Source organism: Aphis gossypii, unplaced genomic scaffold, assembly GCF_020184175.1.
Source record: "Aphis gossypii isolate Hap1 unplaced genomic scaffold, ASM2018417v2 Contig00109, whole genome shotgun sequence".
Classification (NCBI taxonomy): domain Eukaryota; kingdom Metazoa; phylum Arthropoda; class Insecta; order Hemiptera; family Aphididae; genus Aphis; species Aphis gossypii.
The window spans coordinates 69,157-84,373 of record NW_026083018.1 but is presented as its reverse complement, the minus strand read 5'-3'; the positions used below and the strand labels follow the sequence as shown (position 1 = coordinate 84,373).

Here is a 15,217-nt window from a genome sequence, read left to right as displayed (position 1 = left end):
GTAAAGGAGATACATTTTTCTTCTGTGTTAGGAATCACGTTGATTGTTTTTGAGTCGACACCCAACTGAGTTATGATAAAATGAGAATCATAGCCAGACAGATTATGGAAAAAAATTGGCACGTACCCTGGTTTAACCATTTGCAAATTGCAGTGATTACATACTGTTCCTCTATATTTTCCAGTTAAATGATTGTGGTCTCGTGCAGGCAAATTATTACTATTAAACTTCGATTTACATAATGGACATTTTCCGAGGTCTACAATTTTCCTATGCTTATCATTCTCTTCGGCACTCATTATGAGTGGTATGTTTATTTTTAATAAATTTTCAATTTTTATTGAAACTTTAATTAGTTTTTCCATAAACTTTTTGGCAACGTTACCTCTACCAAAACTTTGGTTACCTCTAAAAATAACTGGATCCGTGTGTATATCATATTTTTCCAGCAACTCTTGAGGTATATCATCACTCGGTTTGACGTAATAACAATAACTCATAATGTCATGATTATGAATAATTCTAGTATTATTATTATTATTATTACTGTTATCGTCATCATTTTTTTGAAGTAATGACTCAAAATCGGCATAAATCGCAAAGGGATGCTTTCGCGTTCGTTCCCAATGTTCAAATTTCATAAAAGTTTCAGGAATTGGTAATACTGGTAGAAGAGGTTCATTTTTATTACAGTTTATTTTATGCAAGTTTAAACGTTGTTCTGCGGTAACACCTGAGTAGGATTTAAAACATCGCTTGCATAATAACACGGCATGCCCGTTTTGACTTATTTGTGCTCCAATTAATTTAGATAAATTAGTTATTCTGCAGTAATGGTCTTTACCTGACCCATCACCAAATAATAATAAATCATGGTGATCTTCTAATTCAGTTGTGCACACTTTTATTGGAAATACCGTAAACTGGTTTAATAATTTTTGATAATTTTTTTACATTATTTTTATAAGTGATTTCTCCTTTTTTTATATTATAAACATTAACCGACACATTATTCAAACGTTCAAATTTTTTAATATCATTTATCATTACGGGGAAATTTAAATTAGAAAAATCATATTTATCTTCCACTTCGGTATAATTTGTACCTATTCTCTCGGCATGAACAGGATTTACATGTTTCGCTAATATGCTATACTTAAAACATTTGTTATCAATATTTTGAACATTAATGGTGGCTTTTTTGTTTTCTATGTGTGTCGGTAATGGCAAGTAAGAAGAACCTCCTATAGGTTTGAACCGGTTAATATTTATAATTAAACCGTCTATACTATTTAACGAAAAGCCGCTACCTTTGTTGGTCATTTTTTCTTCTTCTTCAAGTAACTTTATAAAATCAGCTTCTAACATTTCGTTTATATTATCTACTTGAAACAATGATCTTGCACTAGTTTTGAATGCTCTATTTTCTTTAATTTCGGTATTAGGTATTATATATGTTGCCTCTAATTTAACATTATATTTTATTGGAGAATTTTGAACGGTTTTATTTAGTAATTCGATCAACTCGGGCTTTGAAATGTCTAAAAATTCTCTAACTTTTTTAATATTATCAATATTCTTTTTAAAAAACTCTTGACATAATCCGTTAAATGCCGATTTCGTTTGAATAAATGCAGATGTTGTTGTTGTATTCATGCGTGTACGTTTATTTTTAGCCAAAATACTAGAATTATCGTTATTAATGCGTTTACCTAAATTATAAAAGCTTTTTTTTAATTTAAAAACATACATATTTTTTTTAAATATTACCAGTTTTATTGCAGGTATCCATTTTCTTTTCAAAATCCTCCATTGTTCTCATGCATAAATCATCATCAGCCCACAAATCGTTATCGCAATTAGTCGATGAACCAGCCGGAATATCTGGTACAAAAATTTGCGGTGCGATTTGTATATTATCACGATTTTTATTAGAAGTGACATTAATACGGTACGCGGGAACATGAACAACTCCTTATTAAATAACCAATTAAATTATACACATACCGTGAATTTTTTTTAAATGTCTGTTGAGGTGAGATTTGTAGCTAAACACTAAAGAACATACAGTACACGGAAAACGGACTCCATCGTGATTTTTTTGGTGTGCAATTAAATTGCGCTTCGCCGTAAATACTGATGTACATATATCGCATTTAAACATTTTGGTAAAAATCAAAGTTTATAACGGACGTGAAAAATACAATTGCAAAATTTGTTTACAATGAATATAAACACTTTTAAAAAAAATATTACGTAAATTTCACACACACACAAACGCTTTACTAATTCAACAAGTAAAATCTCTCTCTACGTCTTAATAGTAGTTTGCGTATCGGCATACTGTCTTGAAATCCGTCTCTAAAGGACTATCATAAGAATTTCTATAGAAATCAAATATAAATGATGCTGACCACGCTGCATCGATTTAAAGGGTACATCGCCGTATTATTATTACTAGCGAGTGACCCAATGCACATTTTAAAAAACACAAACAATATTTTTTTTTTTTTGGTGTATATGAAAAGGATTTTTTAAATGTCTATAATGTGTGTGTGTGTGTGTGTGTGTGTTACGTTGATAAGTACTGATGACCAGGCTGTAACGATTTAAAATGAGACATCCTTGTTGTCATATTATTATCATATAACTAGCGAGTGACCCAGTACACATTTTTAAAAAACGCTAGTAAGTGTCAGTATAAAAACATTTTTCGAATTAAAAAACATTATGTTTAATTTAAGAGCAATTTTTTTATACTTTTTTATTAATACCAGGGAACTTTCAAGACATAAAGAAAAAACCTTCACTATACCCGAAATGTAAGTTTAATAATATTAATTTATTTTTAATTAGGTATTTAAATTTGTCATATGCAATTTTTAGTAACGAAGAGATAGTTATTCTAGTCGATTTAAACGAAACATTTCGATTGATTGATGAAATAATTGCAGACACAATGTAAATATTTTTATATTAAATACTTACTTTTTTTTTTTCTTATAATATTTGATGTTTAGACGTGAAGAGCAAATGACACCACCATTAATTGATTTAGAGGAACTAATTACTGCTGCAGATAACCATAATGATGTACAGCATATTATAACCAACTCTGAATCAATTGAAGACGAGTTAGTAATCATAAGCGCAACTAGGGGGGGGGGGGCTGGGGGGCTTAGCCCCCCTAAATTTGTAATAGCCCCCCAAAATAAATTATTCAATTGTTTCGTATAATATTAATAAACCTTTTAAAATTCAACTATAATTCTTATTGTTTTTAGAAAAAAAATGAATTAATTAAATTTTTTCCAAATTTTATAATTATTTTATATTGCCTATGGGCTAATGGGCTATGATAAAATATGGTAAATACTAAATATAATTTGCCTATATTTGTTTGAAACGATCTTTATCGATACATTGGTACGAATGGTACGATTGTTATACATAACAGTTTACAGTATATTTTTCAGTATTCACTGAACCTATAATATACAGACATTATATTATTATTGTGTTTTAAATGTTGGTAATATTCTATTCTGTGGTAATATTTATAAAGTTGAGAAGGAGAACACTAAACAATACGCATTTTTGTCAACCTGTATATACACCGGTTGTTGTTTGTGGTAAACTGCACCTATTTTGTCATGGTACACTGGTACGACTGTACGAGTGATTGAGTGAACGACATAATATACGACAGAAACAAGACTAATAATTAATACTATTTTTAGAAATAACAAATTTACGATGATAATAAAACCGTAATAATCATAGATAATAAAAGAATTTCTTTTATGGTGATAATCAGCTTCTAACAAAGAGCTCCTTCTCATCATAATATAAGTTTGTCCATGTGCTGCTTTATTAGCGTCCATTTAAGTTTTCAATAACGTGTTTTTGATTTCTGCTATCCGCATCCGCGTGTTTAAAATTTTCCATTTGTCGCAGTGTCGCATTTGTACACCTCGTTAAAATAATGGACAACCATAACAAGAATAAAAAGTGTTTTTCGATTTTTAACTTTTCAACTAAAAAAGATTCGTATATAAACGATGAACAACCAGATAGTGTACCACATGTTATTGCACCCGTTATGTCATCATCGCCACATGCAAGTGTAACTACTGTAAGTACTATAACTATATCGCACCAATTGAATCCAAACACAGAATGCGATCTTGGAACTTTGGAAACGGGCCCGGTTCAACCAATACTAAAGTATGTACCTATACCTATTATTAAACCAATTATATTAATTAATTAAAATAATAATACACCATTAAGGTAGTCAATATAAAGCATGAATAGTATGTATAGTTGATTATTTTATGGATAAACCTATAACTTTTTCTAGCATTTACTGCTTTTAGTTATAATTTATTTATATGATCAGCTTATAATTGATCGCAATGCCTTATGTTTTTTTGATTCAGGTTTATCCTAAAACCAAATTTGGTATGCAAAACCGATCCTTTTCTTCAGCTTACTTTAAAGAATTTAACTGGTTAGAATACAGCATCAAGTTAAATGCCTGCTTTTGCTATGCTTGCCGTTTATTTGCAGTAGATTCTGGTCATATTGAAGATACATTTAAGACTGTTGGTTTTAATAACTGGAAAAAAGTAATTATTACCTACTTATTTGCATAATATGTATAACTATCAACTATAGGTGATTGTTGGTTTTTTACATTTTAGTTGGCTGGTTCAAGAGATGCAAAACAAAAAAAAACTAAGTTGCAATTACATTCTCAAAGTGAACATCACTTAACATCAATGGTTAAATGGGAGTGTTACATTAATTCTAATTTTGGAAATTAAATGCCTTCTATGTAATCATGGACTCAATTATTTGCAGTATGAAAACGAGATTTTCTGAAGAAAGTTTAAGTATTGCTACTTCAGCTGATCAACTAATGCAATTTGACTATGAAGGAAGCTCATTCTTGGTTGAACATTATAAGGTAGGTTGGTACCTAATATAAATGTATATAAAACATTTCATAGTAAAATTTATTTTCAGGATGTATTAAACATTAACGAAACTGATTTGAAAAGCGAAATGTTGGTGTTCAAAAATGTTATTGGTGATAACCTGAAGGACTTCAATTTTATAAAAGAAAATTTAAATAAAAAAGTGTTTCCTAATTTGTACTTAATGGTACAAGTAGCTATTACTTTACCGATTTCATCTGCCACATCAGAACGCTCCTTTTCAGCGAAGAGGAGGATAAACACATATTTACGTTCCACAATGAACCAAGATCGGTTCAGTAATTATCAATACTCATATTGAAAAAGATATTGAAATTAAAATAGATGAAATATTAAAATATTTATTGACAAAAATAAAAGAAAAATGAAACTTGAGTAAATAAATATTTGTTTTTTTTTTTTTTGTATGTTTTCTATTTTTAAGTGAATATATATAGGGGGTGTGGGGGCAACGCCCCCACGGGTTACATTTCATGTAATATCAGGTGGGGCTACAGCCCCCCCAAAATTTTAGCTCTAGTTGCGCCACTGTTAGTAATGTAAGTTTTGTTATTGATATATATATATATATATTTTTATAACATTTTAAATATTTTATAGTGACGACAATGATGACGAAGATAACGAAGAAATGTCTGAGACATTTTCGCCGGACCTCGAGTTCATTGAATCATTAGATGAGTTATAAAATTAAAAAGTGTTTTATTTCTTATAATAAACAAAACTTACAATTAATTAAATTACATTTTTTTTTTTAATAATAATTTATCATATGTATATAACATTTGTTTTTCGTCTTTCTGCGTATTCATCACCTCACACAAACTTGTCCAACGCTCGAATACATATTTCGTTATTAGCTTCGGTATCTTCACCGCCCTACATGGTTACAGACCCAAAAGTCTAAAACAGTATGCAAGTTAAAAAAAGAAGGTAAGATTATACAAATATTATACTAACCGTGTTATTAGAAGTATTTAGTTCTTGGCTTAATAAACTTTGGTAGTAACATCGTCGGGGTGTACTTGATAGCTATAATATTATAATATAGATTGTTAGATTATAATTAAAATATTCAATAATTAAACTTACCATTTCATCAAATTCTCCATTTTCTATAAAATTCATAAAGCCTGCTGATATATCAGGAGTACATATTTGGCTACTATTATTTGACATTTTTAAAAACAAAAAAAACTAAGTTGCAATTACATTCTCAAAGTGAACATCACTTAACATCAATGGTTAAATGGGAGTGTTACATTAATTCTAATTTTGGAAATTAAATGCCTTCTATGTAATCATGGACTCAATTATTTGCAGTATGAAAACGAGATTTTCTGAAGAAAGTTTAAGTATTGCTACTTCAGCTGATCAACTAATGCAATTTGACTATGAAGGAAGCTCATTCTTGGTTGAACATTATAAGGTAGGTTTGGTACCTAATATAAATGTATATAAAACATTTCATAGTAAAATTTATTTTCAGGATGTATTAAACATTAACGAAACTGATTTGAAAAGCGAAATGTTGGTGTTCAAAAATGTTATTGGTGATAACCTGAAGGACTTCAATTTTATAAAAGAAAATTTAAATAAAAAAGTGTTTCCTAATTTGTACTTAATGGTACAAGTAGCTATTACTTTACCGATTTCATCTGCCACATCAGAACGCTCCTTTTCAGCGAAGAGGAGGATAAACACATATTTACGTTCCACAATGAACCAAGATCGGTTCAGTAATTTATCAATACTTCATATTGAAAAAGATATTGAAATTAAAATAGATGAAATATTAAAACTATTTATTGACAAAAATAAAAGAAAAATGAAACTTGAGTAAATAAATATTTGTATTTTTTTTTTTTTGTATGTTTTTCTATTTTTAAGTGAATATATATAGGGGGTGTGGGGGCAACGCCCCCACGGGTTACATTTCATGTAATATCAGGTGGGGCTACAGCCCCCCCAAAATTTTAGCTCTAGTTGCGCCACTGTTAGTAATGTAAGTTTTGTTATTGATATATATATATATATATATTTTTATAACATTTTAAATATTTTATAGTGACGACAATGATGACGAAGATAACGAAGAAATGTCTGAGACATTTTCGCCGGACCTCGAGTTCATTGAATCATTAGATGAGTTATAAAATTAAAAAGTGTTTTATTTCTTATAATAACCAAACTTACAATTAATTAAATTACATTTTTTTTTTATAATAATTTATCATATGTATATAACATTTGTTTTTCGTCTTTCTGCGTATTCATCACCTCACACAAACTTGTCCAACGCTCGAATACATATTTCGTTATTAGCTTCGGTATCTTCACCGCCCTACATGGTTACAGACCCAAAAGTCTAAAACAGTATGCAAGTTAAAAAAAGAAGGTAAGATTATACAAATATTATACTAACCGTGTTATTAGAAGTATTTAGTTCTTGGCTTAATAAACTTTGGTAGTAACATCGTCGGGGTGTACTTGATAGCTATAATATTATAATATAGATTGTTAGATTATAATTAAAATATTCAATAATTAAACTTACCATTTCATCAAATTCTCCATTTTCTATAAAATTCATAAAGCCTGCTGATATATCAGGAGTACATATTTGGCTACTATTATTTGACATTTTTAAAAAAAAAAAAAACAATGAATGTTTTAAATATACGTTTAAAAAACTACGATGACTGTTAACGTTTGAAAAAAATACGAAGACAAATAGTAGCTGTCCTGGTAGGACGGGGGTGGCAGGGATACCGAGATAGAGGGCGGACGACAACCGCCGATGGTTAGAAGAGGAGGTGGGGCGGGGGTCGTAAGGGACGGCGAGATAATTGACACCAGTAGATGGACAGTGCGGGGGCGGGGTGGTACCAGTAGATGGACAGTTCGGAGGGGGTCAGCCGGGCAATGTGCGGGGGCGGGGTGGTACCAGTAGATGGACAGTGCGGAGGGGGTCAGCCGGGCAATGTGCGGGGGCGGGGAGAGATATGAAACCAGTAGATAGACAGTGCGGAGGGAGGGGGTCAGCGGGTCAGCGGGTCAGCTGGTCAGCCTGGTCAGCCGGGTCAGCGGGTCAGGTCCTAGGATCGGCATTTCTATACTACTTAGGCGCATGTTATTATAAATTTATCATTTTTGTATTAGAATATTAAATAAAAAACTGTAAGTAATATTTATTTGTGAATTATAATTTATTAAAATATATATATGTCTTGTTAAGAGAGGGCCCAAATTAAGAAAAGGGCCCGAAAAAATTGTAGGCACCCCCCAAAATTCAGGTCTGCGCACGCCTATGAGCACTAAATGAAGGACTACTTGAGTTAGAGAGGTAAAGTTAAATTTAAAATAAAGTACCTATAATGTATATAATATATATGTATGTTCAGTGTTCACATTGAAAAAAATATGCTTTTTTTTACCTAATAGAAATATATCAATTGTGAATTGATTTGAGTATAATTATTGAGTAATAGCGTAGGTATAAAATTAAATAGATAATTAACATTTAATATTATTTTTATGGTAATTTTCAGAGGTACTGATTTTTACTTTCGGAAAATAGCATCATTAATTATAGAAATATTTCCTAAGGAACAAGAGGTTTGTTGTTAAATTAATCTCAGCCTATACATAAAAAATAAAACGTTTATACTATGCATCTTATAGAAACTTTATTTCATACCATCATGCAGTGCAAATAATTCACATGCAAAAGGTAAATTAGTTGAAAGGTGGAAGAATGTCTCGCGTCGTTTAAGAAGTATAGGTGCTATTGATTGTGAAAGAAAAAGTAAATGTGCTAATGAAATATCACCTGCAGTTATAACATTTTCTGGTAATAGAATTATAAAATATGCCTAATTTTATGATATAATATAGGTGTTACATAGATTTATTATATTTATCATTTATTATAATAGATGAAACTGAAGCTGCTAAAGTCTGGTTAAGTCAGTCAGGTTTATCTTCTGATCTTGAACAAGTTATTCCAAAATGGAAACTTACATATGCAATTTGAAAATCAGAAATCCATGGTACTGACATTTTAAAATGCCATTTGTCTGAAATTTTTAAAGTCTGGCCTATTTTATGCAGCCCAAAAGGGTATATGCTGGTAAGTCTTAAAATTAAAAATGTTATAGAAATAATGACTTTATAATATTATATTATAGCCTATACAATTACCTATTTCAACTTTAAATTAATATAATAAAATCATAGTACAAATTTACATTACTTAAGATTTATGTTTTTTAGGTATATGAAGATTTTAATTTGGAATATCCCAACATAACAAATCTTTTACATGACTGGCCAACATTTATAAAAAAGTGGACTTATTTTTCAAATAATTTAGTGAGCTTTCGTAGGAATTCAGTGAAAGATAACTATGGTAAAGACTTATTGAAACAACTCGATGCTGTACAACTCAGTGGAAGTGAGTATAAATAGGGGTAAAAATCCATTAAATAAAATAATATTTTTAACTATTAAGTACTTGACTGTTTATTAATTTTCATTAAATTATTTTTTACTTTGAAATTAGATACCAGAACATGTAATGTACTAAAACTCCTTCTTATACCATATCTTGTGCCCACTAAAACACAGATCAAAACAAACAAGAATTTGTGGAAACCTTCACTAGTTGAGTCAGCTGCAGCTTTTGTCGTTCATGTTACTGTAGGTTATATTTATTAATTACATTTATTTTTGTTTTTTAAACATACATATTTTTCTTTATATGCCTTTTCTTGAACTTTTAATGTTACCCAATAATATATTATTGCAAATAAATTGTATACTATGTATTTTTTTTTTATTTTTATTATTATTGTTTATTATGCATTGGGCACTTACAATTTCTTCTGTCAATGACTTATTTTCGGTCTGAAGATGTACCACATTCTCAGCATAAAAACTGCTTTCAACTTTTTTACTTTTCAGTTGTTTTTCTAATGTATGATATTGCTGTAAATTTGTGTATTATAGTATGTTTATTATTCTTATTTTTAGAGTATAAAAATTAATAAAATAATTATTATTATAATTATTAATAAGATATAAAAATTGATTTACATATTCAATTTCAATTCTCACATACCTGACGTAGAGTGTCCATTTCGTCCATGGCATCTTTAAATTCAGATTTAAAAAACTCTAATTCAGTCATTGCGTCATCCTTATTATTTTTTATATACTCGCAGTATAATGCTCCAACATCTTCAAAAATTTCCATTTTTAATTCTATTTATTTTACTTTAAATAAAATAACCGACAAAGAAAGTGAAATGTGTACCTTTCAATGCAAGTATCAAACAAGATATGAAACAAGAAATACCACATAAATATGTACCTATGTATAAAATACTGAGAGTCAAAATTTCCTGTTGAATAAAACTAATAATTACTATTTATAAAATAATAATTGAGATCAGGTAAGATTTCATATCATGGTTTTGGAAATCCACATTCTTTTTTTAAACTTTAAAAAATCTTTAAACCTAACTTTGGTTTACCTACTCTTACTTGAGGTTTCCGAAAATTTTTGCTTTTATATTAATTAATTAAAATTAATTTAATGATGCCTGCTATTTATAGTAATACAGAGTATTCTGATATGTTGGCTATTTTTTATGAATGTGGTAAAAGTTCACTAAATGCCACTCGTCAATACTTACAAAAGTTTCCAGAACGAAAACAACCTTCACGAGCTACATTTGTCAATGTAGAAAAGACATTACGCCAAACAGGTAGAATTAATTTTTAATATTGACAATATTGAAATAGGTAAATGTATTTTTTAAAGAACTAAACACATACTAGATAAAAGAGCAACACGATTTTATTGAAAAAAATATATATATACTAGTAGATAGTCTATAATAGTATAATATTAAATTAAATTAATATTATATAAACATGAACTTGAATTAAAGGTATCGTTAAGAAAAAAATTACATCAAATATTATCATAGAATCAATATGCATATTATTCAATAGTGCATTGATAAATTTAAAAATAAATCATTAAATCAATTTTAAAAAAAATTTCATATAGGTAGCTTTCTAAATGGCCGTCGATCAAAACATTACACTGCTGCAGATGATTCTCATACTGTTGATGTTTTAGCTGAATTTAGTGTCACTCTTCACGCATCAATAAGAACCGTAGCTCGGCAAACAGATATCAGTAGATCAACTGTACATCGGATATTAAAAAACAATTTATTTCACCCATTCAAATTGCATTGTGTTCAAGAGTTAAAACCATCTGATCCAGAAAGAAGACTGCAATTCATATCAGAAATTGTTAGCTTATATGATCAAGATAGCAACATATTGAACAAAATTTTATGGACTGATGAAAGTCTTTTTAGCAATAATGGCATGGTAAATCGCCATAACGCACATTATTGGAATGATACAAATCCATTTTGGACAAGAGAAACAAAGTCCCAAGTTCGATGGTCCATAAATGTATGGTGTGGTATATTAAATAATACATTAATAGGACCTTACTTTTATGAAGGAACATTAACAGGTGTACGTTATTTGTATTTTCTTGAAAACATTTTGCCATTATTACTAGAAAATGTTCCTCTTCGTACTCGGGAATGTATGTGGGTACAGCTAGATGGAGCTCCACCACACAATTCCAATATAGTTAAAGATTATTTGAACAATACTTTTCCTTTGCGATGGACAGGTACAAACGGTCCAGTTAAATGGCCACCACGTTCTCCAGATCTTACTCCACTGGACTTTTTTTATGGGGATATTTAAAAGATCGTGTTTATACTGAACAATCTTCTTCACTTGAAAATTTGAAAGAACGTATCATTGCGGCATATTCATCCATAACGTCGGAAATGTTGAAGTCTGTGACGGCATCAATATTAACACGATACGAAAAATGTGTATCAAATAACGGTGGGCATTTTGAAAATACATTAAAGTAATTTAACTATATTTACAAAAATATATATTATGTTATTACTGTTATTGTTATTATTGCTATTATCTATGTAAAAATGTTATAATAAATAATAAACTATTAAAATAATATTATTTCTTTATAAAATGTTAAGTATAAATTTTGTTGATCTCGAATCTGGATTATTGATCCGTTATCACTGCTTATTATTGATAAATGATAATTGATATCACGGTCTTAGATTAATATTTTGGTTCAATTGATAAAACATAATAATTGATAATGATAAAGAAATTTTATATTCAATACATATATAATATATTATATATTATCTATGATTCAATCACTGAGATAGATAAGAATATACTTATCTTATATTCTTATCTATCTCAGTGGATTCAATCAAGGTGTATTTATCAAATATATATATAAAATATATATTTATCGTGATAAATACACCTTGGATTCAATATTATAATCTTTATCAATAATATATTGGTAATATTTGTTATTTTTATAATATATACGACGTGTTTTCCCAGTAATTCAGAAAACCCACAGATTAGAAATCAGTGAGAAAACCAGTGCCACAGAATTGATATCTATTTAATAAATTAGTACCTATGACAATAAACTATTGTGCACACGATTTATGGACTATCTTTAGATAAAATATATCAATATTTTAACTACTGGTTTTTAATACATACAGCTACCGCGATTACTCTACTCAATACCGCAGGCAAGTGCCTCTTATTACTGCGTTTTGAAATAACTGTATTCTGCAAACGGATTATTTAAAATGAAAAGTATAAACGCTAAAATTAATTGTAAAAATAGTATTATACATTTCTGGTAATAAGCATGTTTGTGCAACACTGTCGCTGCTCTGACATACGTCACGGCGGCCGTCGAACATTCTCGCACTTCGACCCTGTCCCCCCCTCCTTGCTCAGGATTGTGGTGCATCGCGGGCTATCGCCGTCAATGGTCAACCAGTTCCGAGTGTGTCTCCACAGACGCTTGCCGTATTTTGTCGGCCGCTTTTTTTTGTGTTTTCATCTCGCTTGCACCGCCCGTTCGCCATCCGTGGCTCATCGCATCGACGTAAGAATTGACCATCCATTCGTCCGTTGTGCCAGGCTTTGACCTCCTTGTGTCATCGCACCGTCTGTGGTATCGTTCGTGTCCGACCACATGTGGTTTGCACTCACTTCCGTCGCGCCATTCTCAAACTATTCAGCTTCTTGGGCTTTCGCGTGTTCGAGTTTCTTTTTATTCTCTCTTTAGTGCCGCTGTTATTGACGAGTGCGGCCTAGTGCGCCAATCCCCGGGACTCGTGATCGTTCGGGAGAGATTCACGTGGAATTTTCCGTGTCCATTGTTGTCCGTAGTTCGCCGTTACGCCGTGAGCGTTGCACCAGCCAGGTGTACCACCCCCGCCCTTGGCGGCATGCCCGTTTATGAAACATTCTCCGGTCATTGTTTAACAGTTGGTACCTGTCATCCTCGCGGCCGTCCAGGAATCAGTTGTGGCTGTTATCATTGCGGGCCACTATCATCGACGACCAGATAAGATATGATTTTGTTTTGTTATAAGTTGTATTCTATCGTCATTCCTCATACTTAGGGCTTTTGTTAAGGTGTGATCACACCCCCCTGCTAAATATTGTGTATCATTTAATAGTTTGTATAATAATAAGTCTAACCTCGTGCCCAAGCGCACATCTTGTAACATTGTGTTATATTATTTTTTCGCACCATAGTTGTTAAGAACCTCCTCCTAACTTACACACAGGCTAACTCATCGGAAATAGACGCGCCGCGAGTATCGCTGTGGCCAGCTGACGATCTCGGTTCAACAGCTCCACGGCGGTGCGCATTCATTTGGTAGCAGAGCGTGGTTGGTACCTTATGGGGGGTCCCAGCGTAGAGGCGTGCTAAAATATTATTTGGGTTAGTGGTGTCATTGCATACGTTCAATCACCGTCCATCGTCGTCACGTGACCAAGTAATTTATTGTTTCTTTCGTTGCTAAACGTAATTGGTCTTAACTGTTTGCGATGGTTGAAACTAAAAAAGATCTCGATGAGCGCCGAACGATTGCGAAGCTCAAACGCGAGTCCGCGATCGACGGTATAAAGGCTGTGCATGCCATGATAGCTCGCGTAAGTACAGATCCAGGCTTCATTCCTGAATTTATTTTAAACGTTGACGGTCTCGATGCTTTGTGGTCCTAATTCAAGGTCGACGATAACGCGTTTTTGGAATGTCTCGTTAAGTTGAATAGAGCATCAGAGTACTTGGTAGGACAAGCTGGTGAAATGAGTGCTCTAATCAATTCCGCAAGAGCCGTTGCCAATTTACATCGCCCAACTCGTTCCATGTCCGCTGTGGACAACAATGCCGGAAATACGTCAAGCATATCTGACGCATCACAGTGTTAAACTTTCTCATGCCTCCCTGAGACCAACCTGCTACCAAAGTTCGGAGGTGATTTCCACTTGTGGCCGTCATTTCGTGATAGGTTCACGGCATTGGTCGACGTCCACCCAGGACTATCAAATATCGACAAGTTACATTATTTGACTGGTTGTCTGCACGGTGTTGCACTGGACGCTATTCGTAGCATACCCGCGTCTGACGAAAACTACAAACTTGTGTGGTCCACAATGACATCACGGTTTTACCGACCCCGTATGGTCACGACGTCTTTGATCGAAAAATTGCTAAACGCGCCGTCGTCGTCCCAGGAATCTTTGCAGGATCTCACCACCCTGTTGACCACATTCGAAGAAAACATTTCACTACTGTTCGCGATGGACATCCCCGATTTCGGATCGTTCGTGTTGTTTTCCTTAGCCTTTCGCACGTTACCGCTCGGTACTCTGAAGATGTTTGAGTCCACCATATCCAGCAATGTTACGTATCCTTCCGTCGATAAATTGTTGGACTTCATCCGTGGTCGCATTACAGTGTTGGAAAATGTCGGTGAATCGAAGAAAGCCAGTAATAAGTCGAAGGTGTACCCTATCACAGGACCGGCTGCTAACCTTCGGTCGGGACAACGTAATCCTGTAGCTTTAGTCGCTGCTAAGCCACCAAGCAACGGCTCTAGTGACTCTTCCGTATCGTGTCCATGTTGTTTAGAGTCACACACTATTAGCAAGTGTTCAAAATTCCGATCGTGGTCCTTGGACAATCGGAATGAATGGGCCCATGACAATAAAGTGTGTTTTAACTGCCTCGGCGGTAACCA

At 32.2% G+C, this 15,217-nt stretch overlaps 4 protein-coding genes across 5 annotated transcripts; 3 read left to right on the top strand and 1 right to left on the bottom strand.

Moving 5' to 3' along the window:
* Positions 1 to 836: 836 nt before the first annotated feature.
* Positions 837 to 1,786, bottom strand: LOC126553252 (uncharacterized). Its single transcript, XM_050208402.1, has one exon. It carries the CDS (start codon positions 1,750 to 1,752, stop codon positions 889 to 891), a length of 864 nt encoding a protein of 287 aa, XP_050064359.1. The 5' UTR covers positions 1,753 to 1,786; the 3' UTR covers positions 837 to 888.
* A 3,060-nt stretch (positions 1,787 to 4,846) lies between these two features.
* Positions 4,847 to 5,304, top strand: LOC126553254 (uncharacterized). The gene is made up of 2 exons (XM_050208404.1): positions 4,847 to 4,972; positions 5,032 to 5,304. Exons 1-2 carry the CDS (start codon positions 4,847 to 4,849, stop codon positions 5,302 to 5,304), a joined length of 399 nt encoding a protein of 132 aa, XP_050064361.1.
* A 1,002-nt stretch (positions 5,305 to 6,306) lies between these two features.
* Positions 6,307 to 6,834, top strand: LOC126553253 (uncharacterized; the record flags this gene model as incomplete). Its single annotated transcript, XM_050208403.1, has 2 exons — positions 6,307 to 6,432; positions 6,493 to 6,834. Coding segments are annotated over exons 1-2 (468 nt in total), but the record flags the coding sequence as incomplete, so codon positions are not given.
* A 1,629-nt stretch (positions 6,835 to 8,463) lies between these two features.
* Positions 8,464 to 9,724, top strand: LOC126553248 (uncharacterized). 2 transcript variants are annotated; one of them, XM_050208400.1, is made up of 4 exons: positions 8,464 to 8,621; positions 8,688 to 9,135; positions 9,279 to 9,459; positions 9,568 to 9,724. In XM_050208400.1, the coding sequence occupies exons 2-4, from the start codon at positions 9,130 to 9,132 to the stop codon at positions 9,720 to 9,722; spliced, it is 342 nt and encodes a 113-aa protein (XP_050064357.1). In that variant the 5' UTR covers positions 8,464 to 8,621; positions 8,688 to 9,129; the 3' UTR covers positions 9,723 to 9,724. The 2 variants fall into 2 exon arrangements, with proteins under 2 accessions (XP_050064357.1, XP_050064356.1); XM_050208399.1 differs by having other exon boundaries at positions 8,466 to 8,856; positions 8,942 to 9,135.
* The last annotated feature ends 5,493 nt before the right edge of the window (positions 9,725 to 15,217 follow it).